Raw genomic sequence first — 26,885 nt, 5'->3', positions numbered from 1 at the left:
AGCTTTGAACTATTATAAAGGGTTTTTTAAAATGGTAAAAAATGGCAAATAAGTTTATAGGGATAAGGGGTGGCACAAGATATAGGCCTTATATGTGTCGTATTAAGTTATATCGACTACAACAGAGCCACTGACGACCCTGTTATTAACGGTGCATGTGGAAGTACTGTATACTTAAGTATACAATTTTGAGGAATTTGTACTTTTCTTGAGTATTTCCAATTTCCAATAGGACTACTTTTACTTCTACTCCACTATACATCTCAGAGTCATCATCTCATATTGTACTTATACTCCACTACATTGATTTGAAAACTTTAGTTATACTTTTTAGATTTATATTATTAGAATAATAATAATAATAACGACGCATTGTGAGCTTGTAGATCAGCTATTTTGATACCAATACTTTTGTACTTTTACTCAAGTATTTTAATTCCGGAGTTTTACTTGCATGCAGCAAAGCATTTATATATTGCAGTGTATTGATATAGGCTATAGGCTACTTTTATTTAAGTAAAATAAATTTAGTACTTTTTAGCCCGTAAATGGACGGGCTTTTTCGTTATCTGCAGGAATGAATACATGCATACCATCCGGATTTTAAGAGCCTCTTCATTGAAGAATCGTATGCTCAGCTCACTCAGCAAATCCATGGATAATAGCCTTAACAGAGAGGGTCGAGGTCCACACTTTATGCCTCCCGTAAAACCGATAAGAAAGACACTAACTTTGTTTTGTTTTGTTACTGCATGTCAGATCCGGAGAATTATTGTTTCGCTTAAATGTAATCTCTCGTGTCCGTGCAGCGCACCGCGCGTTCATGGAGCGCGTTTTGGATTGCATCATTTGCATGCTTTCTGTGCTAAAATAAAATAGGCTAATAATATACTTTTTTGAATAAAGGCCATTGTTAGAGCAGTCAAGACATTTTGATGGTAGTTTTACTATACCCATTATCCTCGTTAAGGTCCATAACAGTCGTTCGGCTGGTGCCTGGTTCTAATGAAGCCCAAATAAAGCACACACACACACGGCCAATTAGGCCTTTGTAATCAAAACGGTTATATTGCTTTGGTCGAGAGGTGAACAAACTCGAATAAAGTAGCTTATAGCCTATGTCTTATTGGCTGAAATAGCCCTAGTTTCCTTATTCTTTAGCCAGGATTCTCTGCTGATGTTTTAAAATGTAATATTTATGGACTATAGTCTACTTTGTGCAAACTGCACACCATTTAATGGCCTATATAGTTATAGCCCTAACGCACGTGACTACGGTACAGGAGTGTCAATGTTTTTATTCTTTCTCAAAGGGTTGAATTTGGTTTCCCGTAAACATCAAATTATTTGACCTCTGCTGCGTTAATTGAAGGAGTCATAGTCATTTTGGCAAAGCTTTTTTTGTGGGTGTCGAAAGGCCGACATTTGCCTTTGCCCTATATATTCTGGCCAATTCATTTCACAATCTTTCTATAGACCTAAATTGGTTATTTAATATAGGAACATGGGCGTACAGGCCTATGCGATGTTTTTCTTGTTTTTTTCCCCCATGTAATAGCTACAAAATATAGGCCTATTGCATTGAAAATGCATGTAGGCCTGTTTTGTTTTTTTTAGACGGCAGGCCTATCTGGCACTGGCATGCGTCCTGCGTGTTTACGTGCGTGTATGAAAGTAGCCTCGTCAACCTTTCAAATTAGGCCTATAGGCCTATATTAAGAAAACGAATAATTAACACGAGTGATTTATTTAATTCATAGGCCTACGGAGTACGGAACGACTGACGTTAATATATAGTATTTTTTTTGTTTTTCTTTCTCGTTTCAGCTCTCTCTGTGTGTGTGTGTGTGTGTGTGTGTGTGTGTGTGTGTGTGTGTGTGTGTGTGTGTGTGTGTGTGTGTGTGTGTGTGTGTGTGTGTGTGTGTGTGTGTGTGCGCGTGCGTGTTGGAGAGGAGCAGTTTAGCGCTCACCGCGTCTGTTTAGATCCCATATCCTGGAGGGAAGGGCTTGTTGCGACTGAGTGACAGGAGGCAAGAAAAAAAAACATTAGTGTGTGTGTGTGTGTGTGTGTGTGTGTGTGTGTGTGTGTGTGTGTGTGTGTGTGTGTGTGTGTGTGTGTGTGTGTGTGTGTGTGTGTGTGTGTGTGTGTGTGTGTGTGTGTGTGTGTGTGTGTGTGTGTGTGTGTGTGTGTGTGTGTGTGTGTGTGTGTGTGTGTGTGTGTGTGTGTGTGTGTGTGTGTGTGTGTGTGCGGGCGCGCGTGCGTGCGCGCGCTATAGACTTCAAACATGTCACGGTCCACAGTGTATAGATGACTTAGAAAGTATAATGAATGAAGAATAAAAGCCACTGGTATAGTGCCACTGTGGTCCCCACATTTGGAAAACATTGTCTCAGCCAATCACAGCGCGCTGTACCTCCGGGCAATGGGGTGCATACTCTAGCCATGCACTAACCTCGTTCTTCCCAGACCCAGGCTCCACCACACAGTGCACATATTGTAGTTTATTTAAAATAATAATACAAAAAAATGCACAGAGAAAGACAGGCAGAAAGGAGGCGGGTAAATAATCCAAGCTTGCCCGCTTGACCCAGTCAAGTCGAATGTGTGTCATGTGCGCGCGCGCTCGCTCTTCCCCCCCCCCCTTCTGCTCTCTCTCTCTCTCTCTCTCTCTCTCTCTCTCTCTCTCTCTCTCTCTCTCTCTCTCTCTCTCTCTCTCTCTCTCTCTCCGTCTACGTCTCACTCACTCGCTACAGTCAAACGAACGGAGACAGTCACGTTACTGGATCTCTGATTCCTCTCAGTCCTGCTGCGCTCTCTCTCTCTCTCTCTCTCTCTGTCCTCTCACAGAACAAAAGAACCACACAGGAGGAAAAACGGATCCTTTCAAAATCTCAGACTTCTCGGAAGGAACGAGGACGTCACCGGTTTCCCTTCAGCCCTGGATTCACTACTTTTGATCAATGGACAGCGATTATTCACCAGCGCCACGAAGTACAGAGACCGCATAGACAGTGAGTAGCCTATAGGCTGTGTTTTACACCTGTAATTATATTGTGTATTGCTAAAAAAAAATAGTTTAATACTTCAATTGATGTAAAACAGCCTGGCTCTGGCGTGTTATAGCCTTTTAGGATCATATACATCATCCACCCGAGACATTCGTCGCCATGCACAGCCTGCGGTGAAACTTTTTATAACGTGACGGGTGTTTGTTACCAAAGGACTTGTATGTCACATTCTCATCTTCTGCTCGCCTATGATTAGGCCAACATATAATAATAATAATAATAATAATAATAAAATAAATGTCTATATCGGAAACATTTGCTCTATATAAGTTTGTATACAGCATCTGTCACAACTGCAGGGTCAGTTTAACACATGGATGAAATTTAGAGCAATTCAATCAGTTTTATATAATAATATAATTTTGATAAATCATTTATTGCAACAATAAAGCAAACAGTTTAGCTCTGTGTGTAGGATGGAAGTTGAGATTGTACCGCAATCTATAGAAAATGGGCAAAAAGGCTACAATTTCTCCGAGTAAAGGTTAAAAATAATCAGTCTATACATTTACATTTACCTCAGAAATTACCATGATAGGATTATATACATAATGTGCATTTATTATCAGCAGCATCATATATAATGCGTATTGTCATAATCATTTCTATATTCTACAGACCTATAGTCTGCATAATTATTAGCCTATTATGTTCTTAATTACAGGACGCCCTACTTAATTGGAACTGAATTTTAGTTCAAATGTTCCAGAATAATTATGACATGTAGGCCTATAGATTTATCCTATTTTTTTGTTTTGGTAGAAATTAAGCTAAAATGTAAAATAGCTGTGACTCTTTTAAGTGCTAAAGAAATGGCAAAAGCGATTATGTGTGGTCTCCCCTTTCAGAAAATGAGATATGGTTGTGAACGGTTGTCGATATCAAAACATCTGTGGCATGTGTCTGTGTCTTTTATAGTTTTATATAGCCTATATTTTATATAGCCACTTTTATTATAGCATATATACGTTTTTCACTAAGTTATAGTTTCAGGAATGCCCTTTGAATATTGGCCTATAGGCCTATATTTTTAAAACGACAATCCGAATATATTTTGCCTGTGAAATGCATATAATAACATGCAAAACTGGTTCTTATCCTAACGAGGGGCTTTTGCTTTCATGGACAAAATATTCGTTCAAATTGTTGTCCATACATGCAAAATCATTTTGATTGGTTTCATCAAAGTAGCTATAAAATGTTAAGATGTTAAAATGGGCCTATAACCTTATTAGATCCGCATGCATGCTGGCTGTATGCCGCCATCACCTCATCATAACGTGTTTTCTCCTCAAAACTCACGGCCCTGGGCTGTTCCACTTTCGCCAAAACAACTTCTTGCTCCATTGCACTGTATTATGTCTCATTTATTGTAACCAGTCGTACGACGGTGTCCCACAACGAAAATAGCCCAAGCAGGACGGGACACCGTCGTAAGTATTATAGGCCTACCGCGCTTTTAGTTTTAGGCTATACTTTCAAGTTCCTATATAGTTATATTTAGGTATGTTTAAACACGCACGTTTTTATTTACTTGTTATTTTAACACAGTGATTCACAGAGAATATTTGTGCATAGGCCTAATAGTCCTATGGTGGTTCAGGCAGAGGCTGCTCTTATTGTGAGAGATCATTATTCATACGCCGTTTAGACTGATGTTGAGTTGCGTCTCCGTCATCGCTACCGCGGATTATATATGCATTTGAATTACATTTGGATTACATTTGGATTACATTTGGCACCCATGTGTGTCAGTTCAGTCCATGCATGCTGCGCAGCTTAGAGAATAGGCCTACTTGTTGTGTGGTCTCTCCTTGTATGCCTTAAGTTGTCTGCAGCGAGTATAGCTTGAAGTGGTTGTGTGTGTGTGTGTGTGTGTGTGTGTGTGTGTGTGTGTGTGTGTGTGTGTGTGTGTGTGTATGTGTCAGTGTGTGTGTGTGTGTGTGTGTGTGGCATGTGCGCGACTTTGGTGTTAGAGTTTTGCTCTTATAAGATCTGTGTTGAAAATACTCTCTCTATAATATTTATAATAATAATAATTAATATATCCTTGTTAATTTCTTTATCTGCATGCTGACCATTGCAATTCCAGTGGCATATAAATTAATTGACTATATAGGTTGTATAGGCCTATAGGATGTTTTTCCATTTTTAGACTGTCATGGGTCCATTTCTGGAGTTAATTGAAGAGTTATTCATTGAAATGAATTGCCCCAGTATAGTGTAAAGTACAGTATATGCCTGTAGAAACAGAGTCAGAGATCAGTTCTGCATTGCTGAGAATTCAGTTCCATAAACACAAAATAAAAAAAGAATAATAGCTGATTCAATAATGGCCCATGACTGCAGTCAAATCCGATTCAAATCTGATTTATTTCTCAAATCATGATCTTTTGGCCCGACCGTTCACACTGCATTTGCACGTGACCAGATCGGATCTGTCACAGATCTGTGTGTTCAGACTGGCAGATCTGTGCCACATCCAGATTGGAATCCGATTTATTTAAGTCTAAACACAAACAAGTCACATTGAATCCAATCTGAATTTAGATCAGGTTTACTGCGTTCAGACTGAGACAGATCTCCTGAAATCAGAGTTGAATCAGATTTGAAACCACCTCTGAATGTGGCTCAAGTCACATATTTTGTAAAAATCTGATTCCTTGTGTTTAGACTTATGTAAACAAATCGGAAAACAAATCGGAAAACAAAATAGGATCTTGCTCTTGTGAAAAATACATTTAATTTCCAGGAGCCACCTCATTCAGAATCCATTAATTTCCATGTTTTGTACTGTGCTATATTTGGATGTGCTGTACTTGGGTGTGGGGGTCTGCATGTATTTTGCCATACTCTTCTTCTGTTTGTCACTCTTGCACTAAAAGTAAGTGTGTAAAAGTGTGTGTGAGTGTGAGTGTGAGTGTGAGTGTGAGTGTGAGTGTGAGTGTGAGTGTGAGTGTGAGTGTGTGTGTGTGTGTGTGTGCGTGCGTGCGTGCGTGCGCATGTTGACACATAAACATCAGAGTGCATGTTTGGGGGGGGGGGGGAATTCTTTGATTAAGACCCTTACAACTAACTAAAGTGTGTGTGTGTGTGTGTGTGTGTGTGTGTGTGTGTGTGTGTGTGTGTGTGAGAGAGTGTGTGAGAGTGTGTGTGTGTTATGAGGGTTACGGGTGGCTTATTGTGGTGGAGCATTTTAATGTTAAAGAAAACATTTAAAAACAATGAGCAATGTCTGCCTTTGTAATCATGTCAAAGTGTCTGTCTGTCTGTCTGTCTGTCTGTCTGTCTGTCTGTCTGTCTGTCTGTCTGTCTGTCTGTCTGTCTGTCTGTCTGTCTGTCTGTCTGTCTGTCTGTCTGTCTGTCTGTCTGTCTGTCTGTCTGTCTGTCTGTCTGTCTGTCTGTCCGTCCGTCCGTCCGTCCGTCCGTCCGTCCGTCCGTCCGTCCGTCCACTCTTGCATTCTGTAGAGTTGCTATGTTGTCATGTCATGTAGAAACAGGGGTTCCCAAACACTTTTAGATCAGAACCCAAAAGAGACATTTGGTGTATAACCGGAACTCCAACTTAAACGCATTGTTCTTTTTTTAACGGATACCTCTGCAATTGTGAGCTATTTTAGCAATGTTTTGCGCATGATTTTCTTTTTCTTTTTTTAAAGGGGGGGAAATTATGAAAATCTATTATTTTTCCTTTTCCCTTTTGTAGGAAAGTTAAAAAAAGAAACCCCTACGGAATACGGATATTTACTCACAACTGATGAACAAGATAACAACATAATGTTTACCATTATGTTTGGTAGAAATATGTGCAGCATATGCTGATGCAAAAGAGGGTGAATCTTAAACATGAGTTTAGTTAGATTCAGTTTTTACTCACTTGAAATATTTACAATATGAAATCATAGCATTTCCGATACATACAAATCATGTATGTGTGAGAATGTAGCCTATTATTATTATTATTATTAGACTGTGCGTGCCAGTCGGCCACCGGCCGATGGCAACTTGGGAACCTCATAATATCCGTTGTCATAGCACCCGTGTTTAAACGTGTCCCTTTTGTGTATAGACCGATTCCGTAGCGGTTTCATGGTCGCAGCCTACGTATTTCCTGTAGGCGGACTCGACGTAGCTGCGGGGGTAAAACCCTCACCAGGCGCACCTCTTCCACTACAGTGAACGGCAGAGTGACTGATGTTAGTTTGCCTCAAACTTTACTCCTTTACCTGCTTTTTTACTAACACTAACATTACAAAGATGCCCAGAACATCGAGATGAACCTGTGTAGTTTATGGCTGCTCCAACAGTAGTGGCAACATAAAAATAAAATAAAAACGGAATGTCTAATATCCACCGCGGTGGCGGAGACCAGAGCCATTGAGCAATGGTTGAGACAAAGCAGTGAAAGATACATAACGCCAGTCTTACCCAATACCAAATATTTCTGTTTTATTAGTAAAAAAGCAGGTAAAGGAGTAAAGTTTGAGGCAAACTAACATCAGTCACTCTGCCGTTCACTGTAGTGGAAGAGGTGCGCCTGGTGAGGGTTTTACCCCCGCAGCTACGTCGAGTCCGCCTACAGGAAATACGTAGGCTGCGACCATGAAACCGGTACGGAATCGGTCTATATGGAGATCTCTGTGAAAAGTGGACTGGTTAAGTAATCAATTGGCAGCTGTGGGGTTGCCATGGCAATCAATTGGCTGAGGCAGAGGCTGGAAATTGCACAGGTGAGGGGACATGGGCTCATTAGGTCCACTGGCAGAGCCGCCCTAACCCCTTTTGTGGTGTTTCTGGACGGTGTATGCCATCGACTCAAGGCCGGGCACTGCACTCCCTGTGGTGGTGTTCCAAATGGCCCCGTACTCTGAGAGTGTACAAAGGCCGGGCACTGCACTCCCTGTGGTGGTGTTCCAAATGGCCCCGTACTCTGAGAGTGTACAAATGGACCCTAACGGGTCAATTTCGTTCCATTTGTACACTCTCAGGGTTATGGGGATCCTTGAAAAAACGCTGTTAAAAACGCTTGAGAACCACGCACTGCTGTGGAGTCTTAATTAGTATCATTGGTAACACCTATGAAGGAAGTAGGGATTGCTCCATGTATCGTGCATACCGTATCTATAGGAAGTTTGAAGGCTAAGGCTAAGGATCCATTTGGGTAAATGTTTGAGGGGCACTAGCCCCTCCTATGTCCGGCTTTGAGTGTTTGTGTAGACCCAAACATTGTGTTAACACAAACATTGAATGCCATTGACAATAAATGGCCAGCTTTTAGTGTTTGTGTAAACACAAACATTGAAGACGAAGGTGCTGAGGATGCAAATTGTGATTGGCCGGAATGAGATGACGTATGATGATGTGTGTTGATAAGAGCGCCCCTCACTTCACAATTTTTAATACTTTCAGAGTTCGTTCATATCGTATAGGAGCCTCTTTGTGTTTGATCACAAAGCACATTACACCACTTCCTGTGGGGCAAATACGTCATTCTGAATGGCCGATATATGCGTCACGTAGAGGTAACAATTCTCTACAGATGTGTATAGAATGTGTCCCAAAAATATCAAGAAGAGCCGAATGAAGTCAAGCATTATGCCACGTCCATTTCATGACATGCATCTTGCCGTGGGGGCTGTGGTACACATTACGTGTTTCTCTGCGTTCCTGTCACCTCGTACGAGACTTCTGGCTCAACATCCCTCTTTTCTCCCCCAAGTCTGGTAATAATTCCCCCTCTTCATTAATTACTGTAATATTGCTCTGGTTAGGGTGTGTGTGTGTGGGGGGGGGGGGGGGGGGGGCACTCTATATAATCCGCCGCCTGTTTTTCCAAGTATTTTGAAAATGTGTTTATTAAAAGCAGACTCAACATCAGCAGAGGGAGGGAGGGAGAGAGAGGAGGAGGTGGGGGGGGGGGGGGGAGAAACAGGAGAGCGAGGAGTGAGAGAGGGAATGTATGGGCGAGAGGGGTGGTGGGAGTGGGGGGGGGGCAGAGAGGGATCTTGGTTTATAGTCTGTTAAGATTTACAAGTTTGCCTGTATTCAATGTGATCGGCACGCACTTCACAATCCTGAGTGTTCATTCAACTCTGAGTGCAAAAAAAAAAAAAAGGGGACATAATTGTACTGTCGTAGCCTCTATTAGCCACAGCAGTGATATGTGTGGTGGCTGGAGCGCTCTGACTGACTGCATATGGGGGCGGAACAGCCCGGAGGTCTGTGGTCGGGGACGGGGAATGTGCCCAGTAATCATGTGATAATAGATCGATCAATAAATTAGCTAGGACAGCATATGGCCTGGACAGCCAGCGAAAGGCTGTTAAACATGGGAGTCATTTAATGACTGTCTCTTATTCCGTTTCGAAGCCATAGCCCTTTCCAGGCTTGCTCTGGAAGTTTGGAAAACTCACGCCTGAAACCGAATCGGCTTGCAGTTGATTTGAAAGTTAATGTAGCTACAGCAACTGGACATATTATACATGTCATTTGTCAACGTCCATGGTGCCTGTTAACACATGATGCAACTATTATACAGGACCTAGTCTTGCGTTTACCAGACTGTTGCCTCTCGCAATTTCCAAATGCGGAGATTGTTGAATAGTTGCCTGGCTACGCGACACTAGTATATACAGTACCTAGAATGCACCTAATGGTTAAGAGGACAGACTGAGATGTGCAGAGAATAGATCAGTGGTTCTCAATGTGTGGTCCGCAGACCCCCAGGCGTCCCCAGCTAAATTATGAATAGTTACAGTATAGCAGGGGTATTCAACTAGATTAGGTCGGGGGCCACAACTGTAGAATGATTGTGTGTGGAGGGCCGCAAGCGTGCGCGCGAAGCGCGGATTTTTTTGGATTCTACAAATGTATTTTGTGTTCAAACACAAAGATCTATGTAGGCCAGGGGTCCTCAACTAGAAATGCTGAAGGTCCACAAATAATAAGTAGTATAAATAAGTTTTGAATAAGACCATGGTCCAGTCTCATGCGCGCGCAAATACAATTGCGGGTCGCGGGCCCCATGGGGTGGGGCTTCCCCCCTCGCCCCCCACCCCTAGAAACAACTATGGCTGATTACTGTCATTATGATAATCTAGCACTTTATATATCGCGCACATCATACCTGTAACTTTCTCTCTTATTCCAAGGGCCACTAGGGGGCGCTCCGCGGGACGCATTTGGCCCGCGGGCCGCCAGTTGATTAGCCCTGCAGTATAGGAACCAAAAGTACCTTTAACCTATTTTGAACTGGGGTCAAAAAAAGCTTCTAAATCCCAATTTTCTTCTGAGAACTCCACGTTTCTACAGTATGTCAGTGGTGCTCAACCTTTTTCATGTCAAGGACCCCCAGAATTATCTCATTGTCTCAAAATATGTTGTTCCAGGGACCCCCCAGAAGCCAATATTTTAGTTAAAAATGTTCGCTCTGAAATATATATTCAAAGATATGCGGCCCCTTTTTTCACGACTTTTCAAAAATAGCAGACCTACAAGCTCGTAGCGCGCCACTTGGTGGCACTCTATGAGCTTGTAGATCTGCTATTTTTCAATAACTAAAGTATCATCACGCATGTCAATATTGGTGTCCCAGAGAAGAAAATCAGATTCCATGGCCAAATAATAGATATCAAACTGTGTGTCAACAAGGTTGAAAATCACTGCAGTACGTTTGTTTATTTGAAAAGGATCCCTCTCAAAGGGTCATTTCACCGCTGGAAGAAACTCCAGTCACTCAATGTTAATAGTATAAGAATACTAAGTATAACAGTAGCACAATTTGAAATGTGCACCCTGTGGCCAAATCATGACGTCTGTGTGTTTGACTATAGGGTTTGACTGGATTGCTGAATTCACTTTGAATTCACTTTGCCTCGTTGTGGAGAGGGGGGAGGCTGCATGGAGGTGTGACTTTCAGTGTTTTACTGTTTGTAGGAGGCAAGATTCATGTACTTATTGGCCAGTTTGTGACACAAAAGAATCTTTTGATATATCTATTTTGGAATAAATTCAAAATTCCAGATCTTTGCCTTTCATGGTTTTATGGTTTTCATTTTCGGTTACAGATATCGTGATATATCGTTGATGAAATCTCTTGCAATATATATATATATCGAATATCGCAATATATCGAATATCGTGATATCATTATCGAGGGCCTAATATCACTGCAGACGTCGTACTGTGAGGTACCCATATCGTCTCACCCCTAATGGCTGTGCGTCTTGTTGCGCTGCACAAGACGCAGCACATTGTATATGCTTCTAGATTAGCCGTATCTTCTGCACGTTGCCTGCGGGCAACCGAGTGTAAATCGGGCATCGGGGCACTACACACAACCTCGGTTGACTCTCAGCGGACCCCGTGGACTCAACCCTGCAGTGCGGAGCGTTGGTGTGCGCTGCTGAGGGAGTGTACTGTTCTCGTTTAATCATGCTGACAGTTTCTGGGCTCTGCGAGGGGGTCCCTTTTAAGTTAAAAACTGTGTTTTGCGAAAGGAAATAAACACTGTTCGTTTCAACATCATTCCTAGCATGTCGACCTTCTTGTGCAGCAGTGTGAATCCGCTTTTTCACAACCAATGGCTTGGGGATGCAAAAGTGGGCCGTGAGGCATTCTGGCGGGGTCAGGGACTCGGGAATAGTTAGATACACTAAATGTAATAAGTCTATTTTAATTCATTCAATTCTTGGAGATCTGCTTTTTTTTTATTATCGTGAAATTGTGTCGCAAATCTTTGAATATATATTCTTTCACAGTGAACATTTTCTTTAAAACAAATAATGTTTATCGCACGATTTTGCAACCCATTGTTTCACCCAGTGTCAATTATCTGATGCTACGCTTCCAAGCTGCTTCCAAGCTGCTTCTTTTCACCTGACAGGGGAGAGTTTCCCCGGCCGGACGTAGCGCGTGGAAGGAACACGTTATTCCGACCGGTTCCTTTCCCCTCCATCAGGCGAGGATTACTGAGGCTACCTACCCTATGGGACACGGGGAGAACATGCAAACTCCACACAGAAAGGCCCTCTCGCCAACCCTGTCTCAGGTATGAGCACTGATGACGCGGAGGAGAGAACACGCCCCAGCGCCTACAGCGTCCCCAGCGGGAATCGAACCCAGGACCTTCTAGCTGTGAGGCGACAGTACTATACCGACTGTGCCACTGTGCCCCCTCACAGTGAACGCAAATCTTTGCTTCTGGGGGGAGGGGGGGGTTCCCTGGACTACATATTTTCAGATGTCGGTCCGCAGCCAAATACATATAATTCTAGAGGTTCTTGACATGAAAAAGGTTGAGCACCACTGACATAGAAACATAGATTTTTCAGAAAACTGTTAGGATTTAGAAGCCTTTTTTTTTTTTTTATCCGCCTCAGGTCTATATGGGTTAATAATAGTGTTACCGTATCCACGTTCTCCTTAGTGTCTGTGAGAAAGGCCCATGACTCATTTTTGGATCCAGAGCATAAAACCTTATAGTTATAGACTTAAGTTCATGTCATACAAAGTGATTTGTACATTTAAAAAAAAACCATCTGATTAACAGCTTAACAGATTAACAGCTTACATGCGCAACTTCACAGAGAGAGGGAAAAGCGGACTTGATTGAGGAGGTAATATTTCAGCCCCGGGGTAAAACCAGTTAAGGTTCACTAATGTAAATATAGAGAGAGAGACAGAGAGGGTTGATTTAACACCGACAGTGTATAAAATGAACATGTAACATTGAGGATTTAACTGTACAGGAGTCTCTTGACGAGCTCAGTGACGGAGGCCTGGTTTCCGCCATACTGCATGGCTATGGTATTTTGTTTGTGTTGGACGGGCCTTGTTTTAAAGGCAGCTATTAATTTTTGCATGTGTGCTTTATTGTAATCATGTGCCACTTTCAGGCCAGATCCCTGTGTCGTTTAAAAAAACCACACTTTTTGAGACAAACGACGCAACGAAGGAGACCTTGGTAAAGAAACACATTTCACAATGCGTTTGACCACGTCGCACAATGATGTGAATTCTTTATTATATAAAATGCATGATTAAATCTGGAAAATCACAATTTCAAACATAGTGCCGGGGTTCCAGCACTAATGGTGCGTTCGCAAAGGGCAGACGCAAAGAAACAGTCTACCTTTCATTGTCAATGCCTGTGTCCCTTTTATGCCCATTCTTTGTCAGGCATGCCCAAATATGGAGTCTATGCAGATGTCAGAACATCATTGTGATGTCAGAACAGGCCAGTTCATATATGGAGATATTGGGGTGATCAGGTCCAGAGCCCGGGCAGAGGCTTTTGTGCTGGTTCTGGACAACCGGCTATCTGACGGACTAAACACTGGGCACTGCACTCTCTGTGGTGGTGTGGAACGCACGTGTAGAATTTGAAGTCGGAGGGACGAACGGTTCTGTACTCGTTACGTGCATTACAGACGTACACACAGAGACTTGGTGCATACAGATAGATTAGATATAAGACAACGCAAAAGACCAATACTACCTATACGGAATGCATTCTTCAAGGCCAGCATTTGAAAACGTGACTCCTACTTTTATTAATTGCATCGACGGTGCAAACTTCTAGACTGTACTGATGAAGCGCTAACACTTTTGTTGACAGGAAACAGACACTTAGGTTATCATAGCAGGCGATCATATCGTATCCACTCTGAATGAACTCCATAGTACTGTATTTCCTTAAAGCGGACCCAGCTTTGTGAGAGACCAGCCGCGGGCACCAGTCAGTCAACTTTATTTACCCAAATAAAGAGTTTGTGATTCACTCCAGATGCCCGGGGCTGTACTGTTTGTCGGCTTGCGGTCGTCTCCGCCTCGTCATCTGTAAATAAAAAATAATGTGTTCAGCATGGGCTTAGGGTGGGCAGTGGGGGGGAAGGGGGGGAGGGGGAAGGGTCGGGCGGGCAGAGCAATGGGGTGGAGAAGGGGGTTCGAACAAATAGACCTGTTGATAGAGCAGTCGAACCAGGGGAGGTTTTGTGACTGGGAGTCCCTTTAATGTTGACAGTGGCTGTGCAGGGACTGGGAGGTCTGGTGGGCTTTAATGTAGACTAACTTTAGTCTTGCTTAACAACCATTTTACAATACACTAAATCAGTTGACACGTTGGACTCATCTCCATCACAGAGGGATGAACATTTGTGTGGTAGCTTCTCTTTTGACTGTTATATTTTTGTCACATTGAGAACTAATAACATTGACACGCTAACAGGCATAAAAGGAGAGACGGAAATGATAATGAGCCATGTGTAATGAGCAGCTTATCATCCTGCATTCTTTGTTGCCCGAGTAAATCAGCATATCTGCCTGAGCTGTCTTCAGTTGGATAAGAAGAAAAGCCAAAGAGAAGAGCATTATTGAACAACTTTTAAGTTAATACTGTCATCAGAGTGTGGGGAGAGTTTGGGCTCAGAAAAAGGAAGTTGATGCACATTGAAGGTTTTCTTTTTTCCACTATATTTTGGTTCCTTTGCGCAGCTTGGATGAAAATCAGGATTTGGTGACAAGTCCCGGAATAGATGCGCTGTGATTGGCCAGTATAGTCACTTGAGTGGCAGCATGGCGTAGCGTGCCTTCCGCACTTCCGCCCCCCAGAGTGTAAATAGTTCCGTCCTCCCAGTCGACACACATGGCTCCACTGAACTGCAGCGGCCAATAAGGCATCTATTTGTTTTTAAATATATATATCTATGGTTATAAGAAGACAAAACCCACGAGTGAAAACCTGTCCTCTTCCTGGTACTCTTGCATGTCTCTTCCTAGGTCCGCTGGGGGCTCCCCCTGCAGGTTGGAGGGGCATGGAGCAGAGAGGGGAAGGCGGAGGCGGCACACGGTCCCCCAGCCTGCGGGACAGTGTCAGCCCAGAGGAGGTGAGGGAGAGCGGGGAGAGCCCGGACCCGAGTGGCCCCCCTCCGGGCAAGACGAGCCGCCTGGAGGTCAACGGGAGTCCGACGGGCTCGCGGGCACGCTTCAACGGCACAATGCTGAGGCCACTGGGAGGTGGGGCAACACATAGTGTACAAGTGCGCTAGTTTAACTCTGAAAGTGTATTAATACTTTCTGAGTTATAGGAAAACTAATGACCTACCTACCTACCTATGTTTGTGAATTATGTGCAAGGGGACGCACACAATGATCGCGTACAAAAACATCAGCGTGAACGCAAGTAAGCGGCATTTATTTAAATGTATATGGATATATCGCTTTAAACACAATATTGTGCAGGAATGATGAGGGGAGAGAGAAGACAGAGAGAGAGAGAATGGCTGATGATAAAGAGCCGAGAGAAGACAGAGAGAGAGAGAATGGCTGATGATAAAGAGCCGAGAGAGAGAGAGAGAGAGAATGTGGTAGCAGACTGGAGGTGGTTTCCAGTGGTTAATGAGAGCTCTGTCTTTGAACTGTTAAAAACCACAGCGTGGCGATATGGAGGGGAGAGGGACCACACACACACACACACACACACACACACACACACACACACACACACACGCACACATGCGCACGCACGCACGCACACACACACACACACACACACACACACACATACAGACTAGAGACTTGATCTAAGCGCATGCAGAAAGTACATGCAAAAATGCACGGTCACAAATATAATCATCACCTTACCTTTTGTACATGTATTTATTTTACATAACAGAACCGTGTGTGTGTGTGTGTGTGTGTGTGTGTGTGTGTGTGTGTGTGTGTGTTCATTAGTATTTACAAATGGCAGTATTTACATCTGACACAGCTTGACACTTTCAATGTATGATGCATGGTATGTGCACACACAGAATGCACCCTAATGGAGTCAGACCACGGAAACAGAAAACACATATATTCACTTGCTGCATATGGAAAAAAATACACACACACACACACACACACACACACACACACACACAAACACACACTTCCACAAACACACACCCACCGTTCTCTCACACAGTTGACCGCACGATTGTCCCACAAACAACGCGCAAACAATGTACGTGTATATATACAGTACAGCAGACACACACACATACACACACTAACATGCACTATAACACACACATACACACGCAAACAAGCATCCTGGCCTGCATGCATGCATGCTCCGTCCTCCCTTCCACACTAGCGCTCTCCGGTTGAGTTATTGGCCGATAGCGTGCGCGACGCTGAGAGCTACGGTTTTGGCTGGGACACGTTTGTCATTGCCTTGTCACTGGGTTGATTGATAGCTGTTGAATTACACATGCAGGCCCACGTGGGAGGGAGGGAGCACTGCACCCAAACATTGGTGGAAAAAAGTACTCCAATGTTTAACTTAAGTAAAAGTATAAATACTTGTAGATGTACTCCGTTACAAGTGAAAGCTCCGTATTAAAAATTTACTCAAGTAAAAGTATCGGACTATCAGCAAAATGTACTACTAAAAGTTAAAGTACTCCTATTGCAGAATGTCCCATTTCGCAAGTTCAAAATGTGTACGGAATCTTTTTTGAAAATAGATGATCTACAAGTGGCCGAAATGTACAGTATGGTTGAAGTGATTAATGCATGTTTTCTAATCTAAATTAAAATCTCCAAAGTTAAGTAAAGTTTTCAAATAAATAAAAAAGTAAAAGTACTGAAAATTGGAAATACTCCAGTAAAGTAAAAGTACCTCAAGTACAGTACTTAAGTATATTTAAAGTTACTTTCCAGCACATGTGGGAGGGAGCCAGAGCACTAGAAGCGAACAGTTTGGGAGCTCAGAATAGAGCCGTGTCGGTTCCTTCCCCCCCACAAAATGAAAACGTCGCAATGCCTCGCTGCCCAGGTTTGTTTACGCATGTGCTACGACGGTGAAATCGAGCGTGGATAGGATATTTTATGGCGTTGAGAGAGAGTGCTTTTTTCTTCTTCCTGGATTCGTCATGGACTGTGACAAGAAATACAGTTGAGCAATATTAAATGACGCATTTTTCAGGCTCTTTGAAAATGAACTCTCCGTCTTTCTCAACCTCTGTATTTATCTCCCTCTGTCACTTCATCCACCTGTCTCTCTCTTTCTGTCTCTCTCTGTCTCTCTCTCTGTCTTTCTACCTACCGACCTCTCTCTCTCTCTCTCTCTCTCTCTCTCTCTCTCTCTCTCTCTCTCGCCCTATCGAACTTTCTCTGACACTCTCTCTCTCTCGCTCTCGCTCTCTATTCAATTCAATTAAATTGAAAGGAGCTTTATTGACATGAGAAAACGTACGTATATATATGTTAATGACGTTTAGAAGATTTAGAACACTTTCCTGAGGCTTTGTGTGTTATTTGTGGTTTTAGATATTTTGATTTTAGCAGTTAACCCAGTGTCTCTGATGTCATGGACACTGGGCTTACTTCCTTCCTGGACTACAATTCCCATAAAGCTTTGGTGCAATGCTCCTCCTTGTGGATAGGGGGATGGCTGTCTTACTGAGACAACATGTAGTCCAGGAAGTAAGTGAGGCCAGTGTCCATGACATCAGAGACACTGGGCTCACTGCTAAAATCTAAAATATCTAAAACCACATATTGCACACACAATGACCCCCAGGAAAGTTTTCTAAATCCAAAACGACATTAATATATATTTATTTATTTTGCAAAAAGGGTGAAGTGTCCCTTTAACACTTTGGGTAACACTATCATTTTCTGGCAGAGGTAGTTATACGTCCATATTGGAGAAGTTAGCTTTATACTTTTGAAAGTTGACCGCAGTATTTCAATGTTTTTGCATGCATTTAGTATTAAAAAAAAATTGCGACAAGTAGCAGCAATTTCTCTCTCTCTCTCTCTCTCTCTCTCTCTCTCTCTCTCTCTCTCTCTCTCTCTCTCTCAGGGCTGATGATTCCAGTCTACTGTGTGGTGGAGCAGGCGGACATGGCCTGCGACGGGGAGGGCCGCGGCAACAGGCACGCAGAGTTCGTGTTGGTCCGCAAGGACATCCTCTTTACACAGCTGGTGGAGACGGCTCTGGTGGCTCTGGGCTACTCGCACAACTCGGCAGTGCAGGCACGAGGTGAGGCTGCAATGTGAAGGTGGTGTGTGTTTGCGTGGGGTGGTGAATGATGGAGACATGCATGGAGTGTTTCCAAAGTGCTTTTTACAATGCATTTGTTACATGGGCGGCTGTGGCTCAGGAGGTAGAGCAGTTTGTCCGATGATCCCTGGGTTGGCGGTTCGAATCCCGGCTCCTCCTGTCCACATGTAAAAGTGTCCTTGGGCAAGACACTGAACCCTGCATTGCCTCCAATGAGTCAGTCAGTGTGAGCTCGCCACCGTCGGTGTGTGAATGTGGCAAGTGAGGACGCTGGCGTCGACTGTTCGCCGCTTCACCTCCCAATGTATGAATGAATGAACCATTGTAAAGCGCTTTGAGCACTATAAAAATGCAATTCATTATTATTATTATTATTCATACACCAGTGGCGGAGGCAGTGTTCAGTGTGTGGCCCGATAGGATGCTTAGAAATGATGCTAGGAGAACGTCCTGCTGGATTCCCGTTAAAACGAACCCGTTGCAGGAGGTTATAGCCAGGTTTGGGTTTTGGACTAATTCCTGTCGGACTGTTAGTACGTCGGACCAAACACATGCACCCCTGTTAGGGGTTACGTGTCTTGTTCGGGGAGGCTATAGAGCATACATGGGCAGCTGGCGTCCACATACAGGCCCCCACCTTCACATAATGTGGCCTGCAGGTTAATATCACCATACTGATATATTAATGCTTTCAGCTGTAACAATTCCAAACAGGCAAACATTACATCCGCTTTAATTACATGAAATGGAAATTTTCCGGATTCCAATTAAAAAATAGCAAAACATAATTCATGATTTGAATTTAAATATAGCAAAAATAGCCGATCTATAAGCTATACGCGTCGCACAATCGGCTATTTTTCTGCTACGATGGTAATATGCAATGTGGCCCTATCTGGAGTGAGTGTGGAACTATAGTGGCTCTCTCCATCGTCAACGTTGCCCACCCCTGCTATAGATGACTCGTTTTCCATGCCATAGACTCTTGTTCGAACCCAGGTGATTACATCGGGTTCTCATTCAGGGAGGGCAAGGTCAAGGGCTGGTCAATGTACCATTATGGTATGTTTATGTACGTATGGTACGTATGTTTAGCCCAGCCAGCCTGCATGGATCCCAGAGGCTTATCTTGCATGGCCAACAGGCCGGGGCATTCCCCTTTGGCTTTAGCAGTAGATGCTTGGTTTACCACACGGGGGAGACCCTAGCTTGAATCCAGCCCGCTACATTTACAACGCTAAAAACAGTAAGCATGTTGGCAACGTCACACAGCAATACACACACCCACACCCACCCACACACACACACACACCACACACAAACACACACACACACACACACACCCACACACAAACACACACACCCACAAACACACACGCACGCACACACACACACACACACACACAGACACACACACACACACACGCACACACACACACACACACACACACACACACACACACACACACACACACACATACACACACTTGCATTTAGTACCGAAAAGCATGGCAAGTTGTGAGCTTGTAGATCTTCTATTTTCGGTGTGCACCTATGTTATAAATCAGCATAAGTCCAACCCTATATCCCAGTGGTTCTTAAAGTGGGGTCCGGGGACCCCCAGGGGTCCTTGAGGGAGTTCCAGGGGGTCCCCAGCTAAATGATAGTTTGGAACCAAATCGACCCTTATGTGTCTAACTCTTGAGAGTGTAGAAAAAGAAATTGTACACTCTCAGAGTCAAATTAACATTGATTTTACAATATAAATTGATAGAGATAGAAATGCCATTAAATGGGGGTCTGTAGACGAATATGCATGTCAAACTGGGAGGTCCTTGAAATTAAAGGGGTTGAGAATCACTGCTAGAGCCGGACAAATCCTCTCTTATGGGGTCCCTGGCATATCTTTTCAAATGGGGTCCGCGGGCTAATTAGTGTCAAATTGGGCGTCCTTGACATGAAAAAGTTTGTGAACCACTGCTACCACTACTGGAGCACTACTTTGTTTTGTGCCATTCATTTGCATTCATTTTTAAACGGGTGTTTCTGTTATGAGTTAAATAAATAATAATGTGTTTTTTTTGTGGCTTTCGCCTTTATTTTATATATCTTATGGAGGGACAGACAGTAGGCTGACAGGAAATGGGGAGAGAGATGGGGGGAAGACATGCAGTAAAGGCCGTCGGGATCGGGAGTCGAGCCCGCGGCACACTGCCAGACTGGATTACCAGCCAAGGTGCCTGGACCGCTGAGCCACGGCCATGTTATGAGTTTCTGATGTGATTCTAATGAGGCGATGAAGCAGTGTCATTTTTCATTTTTTTAAACAGGGTTGACTTTTTTAGTGTGAACAAAGCGGTCAAACTGTACGAACGAGGCGTGTCCGAAGTAAATAAATAATCGCGACACATTTTCGTAATATTGTTTATTCCCTTTTGCTCCATGATGTGTAATGACCTTAACTCTAAACATCGTTTTAAAACCACGAAACAGCCATTTATCTTGTGAGGGTTAGGGAAATTGTCCTCTTAATGTCTATATATAAAATTCTACTACTTGTGGTGACATTTGGCCCTCTCAAGTATAGTAATACACACACACACACACACACACACACACACACACACACAAAGGAAGGCAGCCCTCACATTCCACCACTGTCCCGTAAACACAGGGCTCCGCGACCAACGAACCAAGTGGACCAACGCCCTCTCAGACCCGTCCCCCGTCCCGTCCCCGCCCCGCCTCCCTCCCAGATGGACATGTTTTTTCGTCCAGTGAAATGGGCTTTTTCTTTCTCAAATGAATAATTTCTGGATGGAGTCATGCATTTTTTTCCCCCCTCAGTGTGGTCACAACCAAAATTATACACAGTGCCTTCTATTTTTCCTCCTATACAGATTCAATTGTGTCTTTCATAACTTTGGCCAGGGCGGTATTTTTAAGCTCCCTTCCTTGGCACGGGACCTTTTTCTTTAATTAACTTAGACACTATAGCTGATTAAAAGGAGCCTATCACTTGTTTAGGGCATGTGTTTTTGGTCCCAGGGTTTTATGTGGACTAGAGGGTGAATTCTTGGGCAGCAGGAATTGTACTGAATTAAGACCGAGTCTGTATTTTGCAGTACGTTCATTTGATATTTGATTTCAGTTGGCCAGCGTCCTCGCTCAGGAATAATTCCTAATTTAAAGGCTCGCAAAAAGCCTAATTGGATCCCAAAATGAACCTTCCCAAAGCGTATTTTTGGAACTCGCGCACCACATGTAGGACAGTTAAACTTGATATATTTTTGGCACATCAAGACATGCAACGGACAAGGGCAAGTTAAACACTTTAGCCTCCTGCATTCCCTGCTTCATGAATAGCCCGGTCTGTATAAGAAGACCGTGCAGCGTGCACGCAACATTCAGATTTTGTATTTTTATACATTTGTTTATTAGATGTATAGGTTTCTGTACTGTATTTCCTACATTGTCGGGCCCCACTACCTGGATTCTGAACTCCTGCATGAAAAAGCAAGCGTCTATCATTTATCCAAAGGTTTGTACATTTCCATGTTTGGCCCCAATGTAGCCTGGATTTGAACCCAAATTTACCACATGAAAAACCAAGCACCAACCACTCATGCAAAAAGGAACATGTGTAAACATGGCATGCAGTCCAATTCTGAAATAAATGAGTGACTGGAAGGGCTACCAGTCATTAGGTACATAAAGTATCATCAATCAACAAGCAATCAATAGCTGATATGTTGAAATAAATCAATATAGTTCAGTTGTCTAGAAACACGCTTGCTGTTTTAATTGTTTGATTGGATTAGCTAGATTTATTTGTGGAAGAGGGAACTAAAATGTCTATCCACTTATCCCTAATGTAATTCTTTTTTTTTTTAAATATAATGCAGGCATCTGCTGGACACATGTTATCTGTCTGTTGCGATGAAAAATACAATACGAAAACAATGACCTTATAGCATTCTTGCAGTGTGTCAACATCAAAACCACGCTGCCATTCTGTGGCGTGTTTTGGCTTTGTTTCCCTGCCTCCGTGCCGATTTTAAAAACTTCCTCTTTGATTAGCTCAAAGAGGCTGTGCTTTGTTCTGTCACCCCCGCGTCACCCTCATTCTCATGTGATAGAGGCACATATGCACACGCGCACAACATGTGCACAGGCATGTACACTATAGTGTACATGCAGTGATGCACGTACAAATACAGTACATACAATGCGCATTGTAGACGGACACACAGATATAGGACAGAGAATCATAAACACACATACGGACACACACACTCCAGGCTGGCAGGCCATGCAGGTCTGTGTCTGATTTAGCCGATTTTAATGCGATTAGGACTGTTTAGATTTGCCGTTCCAGCCAACAATCTTGTGGAGGGCCAGGGGAATGCAAGCGCCTCTCTTGAGCACACAGCCTGCAATGATGCTCCGAGAGGAGGAGGAGGAGGAGGAGGAGGAGGAGGAAGGGAAGGGCATGAGAACGGGACAGAGCTTCAGGGCACACGTTTTTAGCATTTATCTTAGCGTATACGTTACAAAAGAATTGGCCAAAAAATGTATTTCGAAAACAATGAAAGGAGAGAAAGAGCAACAGACATAATATTGTACATATGGACTGTGTGCTCTTACAATAGCGCCAGAGTATTTATGTCTTTGGCTAACTTTCTCTCTATGTGGACATGAAACGACGAGTCACAGAAATCCGTGTGGTCCAAGTATCTCTCACCATTCGAGGCCTGTATACTTCGCCGTGTGTCAAACAGCAAAAAATAGCTGATCCACAAGCTCACAATACGTTGCGATGTGACAACGCTGCTGTGAGCTTGTGGATTTGCTATTCACGCTGCAGTCGAACGCTTCCGCCTTTGCTATGGCCAAATATACCCATTCAGGACGGGAACCCCTTTTGGTGTTTTAAGCATTATGTTATACTTTAGCTATTGGAAAATAGCAGATCTACAAGCTCATAGCACGGCACCGAGTGCAGTGACGCTCTATAGCGGTAGGCTGCTAAAGAGCTACTTCCCAACGACAATCGCACCTGTGAACGATCAGGCCCAGGCAAGTCAATAAACGCTGCAAATGTTGTGATCGTGAGTCGGGTAAATGTGTGTGTGTGTGTGTGTGTGTGTGTTCCAGGTATCATTAAGGTGGGTGGTTGGAAACCGATGCCCATCCACTACCTGACGGACGCACCAGAGGCCACCGTGGCTGATATGCTACTGGACGTCTATCACATGGTCACCCTACGCATCCTACTGCACAGGTGTGTGTGTGTGTGTGTGTGTGTGTGTGTGTGTGTGTGTGTGTGTGTGTGTGTGTGTGTGTGTGTGTGTGTGTGTGTGTGTGTGTGTGTGTGTGTGTGTGTGTGTGTGTGTGTGTGTGTGTGTGTGTGTGTGTGTGTGTGTGTGTGTGTGTGTGTGTGTGTGTGTGTGTGTGTGTGCGTGCGTGCGATGTGTGTCACCGTAGCAATAACTTTATTGCCTACAATCCAATTGCCCCGTATTATCGCTTCTGTGATATGAACGGTACAATTAGATCATTTAGATCTTAAATCATTAAACTGGAAACAGTTACTGTAAGTTATAAACCAATCAGGAGGTTATGTCATCGCATCGTTCAGTGATGTTACAGTCTTCACATACAGTATCACACAGTTCATAAATTGCGACGTCAAGTCTGTTGAGACTGATTTATATGGAATTTTGCGTCGACGTCACGCTCCGAGAAATTCCGATCTACACAAGCCTGTAGATCGTCTATTTTTGCTAAGCGACACCCTCGTGCAATTAGGTCTAACTCTGGCTTCGTACATGCCTGAGACTAGACCCCTGGAAGAATAGCCATGCTTTTCAAGTGCTAAAGTAAAGACCATACTGAAAAACCTCTATATCTCAATGAGCATTGATCTTATACCCTTTGCACTGTACATCTTAAAGCCGTGGTTTTCAACCAGTGGTCCGGGGACCACCAGTGGTCCTTGAGGGGGTTCCAGGTGGTCCAGCTAAATTGAGAGTTGGTACAACCAAATGGACCCTTATAGATCTTTAACTGTACAATGAAACCAAATGGACCTGTACGGCTCCATTTGGTTTCATCTTGCGTCCTCAAGAGTTAAAGTATTGTTAAACATCCGCATTACTTAATTTACAAGAAGTCTACACAATTGGAGAATGTAGAAGAATTGTTATTTTGATCAACGTTTGCCTGTTATCTCTCCCATGGTACCAACATCAATACCGCATGGAATTGTGGACAACATATTATCCAACGACAACAAAATATGCAAAGTTCAAATGGTGGTCCGTGGCTCAAATGCAGAATAAATAATGGGCCTTGATACGGAAAGGGTAGAAAACGACTGTCTTAAAAGAGTAGTATACACCACAGAAAAAAATGACTAATTTTCTATCAATTACACACCAGATGAAGCCTTGAATTCATGGAGATTGCTTTAGTTGTTGTTGCGTTTCTACATGACGATGCATTTAAATGTCGCCCATGCAGTTTTGCCAGACTGGAGGACCTGCCGTCGGAGCAGTGGAACCACGCCACGGTGAGGAACGCCCTCAAAGAGCTGCTGAGGGAGATGAACCACATCACGCTGGCCAAGGAGTGTCCGCTCTCACAGGTACTAGTCTGTACTGTAGTCTATTTCTATACCATCAGTTCCCAAACCTTTTCATGTTTCACGGACCTCGGTTTAATGGCATTTCTATCTCTGGGACCCCCAATTTATATTGCAAAATCCATTTGGTTCCATTTGTACACTCTCAGAGTTACAGACCCATAAGGGTCCATTTGCTTCATAACTATCATTTAGCTGGGGGCCCCCTGGAACTCCCTCAAGGACCCCTGGGGGTCCCCGGACGAAATTCCCCGGACCTGAACCCATTTTCGCCCTGATGAAGACCTTTCATGGTTGAAATATGTTGCCTTTTAATTAAATAAAGGCTGTTCCTCTTTTTACTCTTGAGTATAGTCTTATGATTTGGAATGACCCGTGTATAGTCATAGTCCACAGACTTAATTAAGGAAGCTGCAATACAACCGAAAAAGGTTAGGCTCCCCAAACCGAACAAACGTTGGACAGACAAATGTAATTTCACACTTCTGTGGCTCGCGCTCACGGCTCGCGCTCACAGCTCTCTGTTGGCGGGGAGCGGAGACTCTCTTAAGCCATGTGTGTAGGCTACACTACAGCTGGCCCGTCTCTCTTCCCAAACTACCGCTACATGCTTTTCACTTGCTAGTGCTGACAGAATGAACTTGAAGCTGGCCTGAATGAATGCACAAAACAATTCTGAACGTAGCTGAGCTAAGTATCGGTATACAACATCCTGGAGGCGCTGAACAGACACATTTTGTTCTGGTCTCACTCATTCGAACCTCTGAATGACGTCATATCGTAGTCTGGACCGAGCTCAGTGGAACCTTTTCTGGCTGTACTAGTGGAGTATGTATTGCGTTTAAGTATGACAGACCAACGGTATGGACCTAGCATTCCATACATACAGCCAAGTAGCATCACCGAGGATAAAATCACAATAAAGCTCAGGGGGCTTTTTTTCAATACCTTGGGTTTCTATCCAGCTCTGGACATGTGGTGCATGTCACTGCTCCACCATCTCCCTACAATTTACTTTCCAATGAAGTAGACAATACATACCCTTCCCTGCGAGGGCACCAGGAAATAATTCCCCATTCATTTTCCCCATAGACGTTTCAAAAAGTATTTATTTAAAGACCTTTAAAGACTCGGACAAAGCCAACTCGGTAGGTGACAACTCATGACAATAATCACATTTCTTTGGGCCGAACAGATAATTATAAAGACGAAAAAGAAAGGGCAGGGTATAACAACTTTCTTTTGTTGTTTTTCTTCTTTCTAATTATTTGTTCGGCCCCTAAAAATGTGTCACCTGCCGAGTTGGCTTTGTCCGAGTCTTTAAAGGTCTTTAAATAAATACTTTTTGAAACGTCTATGGGGAAAATGAACAGGGAATTATTTCCTGGTGCCCTCGTCATTCTGAAAGGGGGCGGGACTGCAACGCTCTATACTTAAGCCCTACAAAAAAAAGGAAAATACCATGGCTGTTTTGAGACTTATTGTAACCTTGCCTGAAAAAGTAATCTTCATTCGTAGCCAGAGAGAACGTTGGCAAACGTAATGGTTCCAGTGACATAGTTGCTTCGTCAAGAACTAAATGTTCTTTTTACCTCTGGGAATCATTCACATGCACACACACTGTGTGTACTGCACCACATGTGGCTGACATCGTTTCAGTACGCGCTCGCACACACACACACACACATGCACACACACACACACACACACACACACACGTGCAACAAATACAAACACGCACCCACATACATGTGTGTGAGTGCGGGCGGCGTGCGCACACGTACACACACGACAGACGCACACGCACGCACACCGTCACATGGGAAACTGAAATGATTGAGTCACACTTCAAACACACACACACCCACACACACCCATTCTGTCTGACGCAGACACCCATGCAGAAGATGTACACACCGATAAACACACACAATCACAGATAGTGCTGACGTGAATGGGACCCACGGCAAGCAACCACACAAACACACGCACCCTCGTGCACACACACACACACACACACACACACACACACACACACACACACACATACAAACACACGCACACACACAAACACGCGCGCCTCAATTATCATATTTATACACACCCTGCAGTCATTAC

General features: G+C 43.6%; 1 protein-coding gene across 2 annotated transcripts in view; it reads left to right on the top strand.

Moving 5' to 3' along the window:
* LOC310854416 (DNA-binding protein SATB2-like) overlaps window positions 1–26,885 on the top strand; it is a 52,192-nt gene that overhangs the window by 4,043 nt on the left and 21,264 nt on the right. Inside the window, exons 2-6 of one of the 2 annotated variants that reach the window (XM_083759052.1) lie at window positions 2,849–3,012; window positions 14,848–15,084; window positions 17,921–18,100; window positions 23,279–23,405; window positions 24,647–24,770. In XM_083759052.1, coding sequence (XP_083615178.1) covers window positions 2,849–3,012; window positions 14,848–15,084; window positions 17,921–18,100; window positions 23,279–23,405; window positions 24,647–24,770 — 832 coding nt within the window. Of the gene's footprint in view, window positions 1–2,848; window positions 3,013–12,024; window positions 12,119–14,847; window positions 15,085–17,920; window positions 18,101–23,278; window positions 23,406–24,646; window positions 24,771–26,885 lie in introns of those variants that run through there. The other variant, XM_083759053.1, reaches the window with a different exon arrangement.

The sequence above is a fragment of the Protomyctophum parallelum genome, assembly GCF_964188405.1.
Source record: "Protomyctophum parallelum genome assembly, chromosome: 23".
In the NCBI taxonomy this organism is placed as follows: Eukaryota; Metazoa; Chordata; class Actinopteri; order Myctophiformes; family Myctophidae; genus Protomyctophum; species Protomyctophum parallelum.
This window is presented reverse-complemented; position numbering and strand designations above follow the sequence as displayed.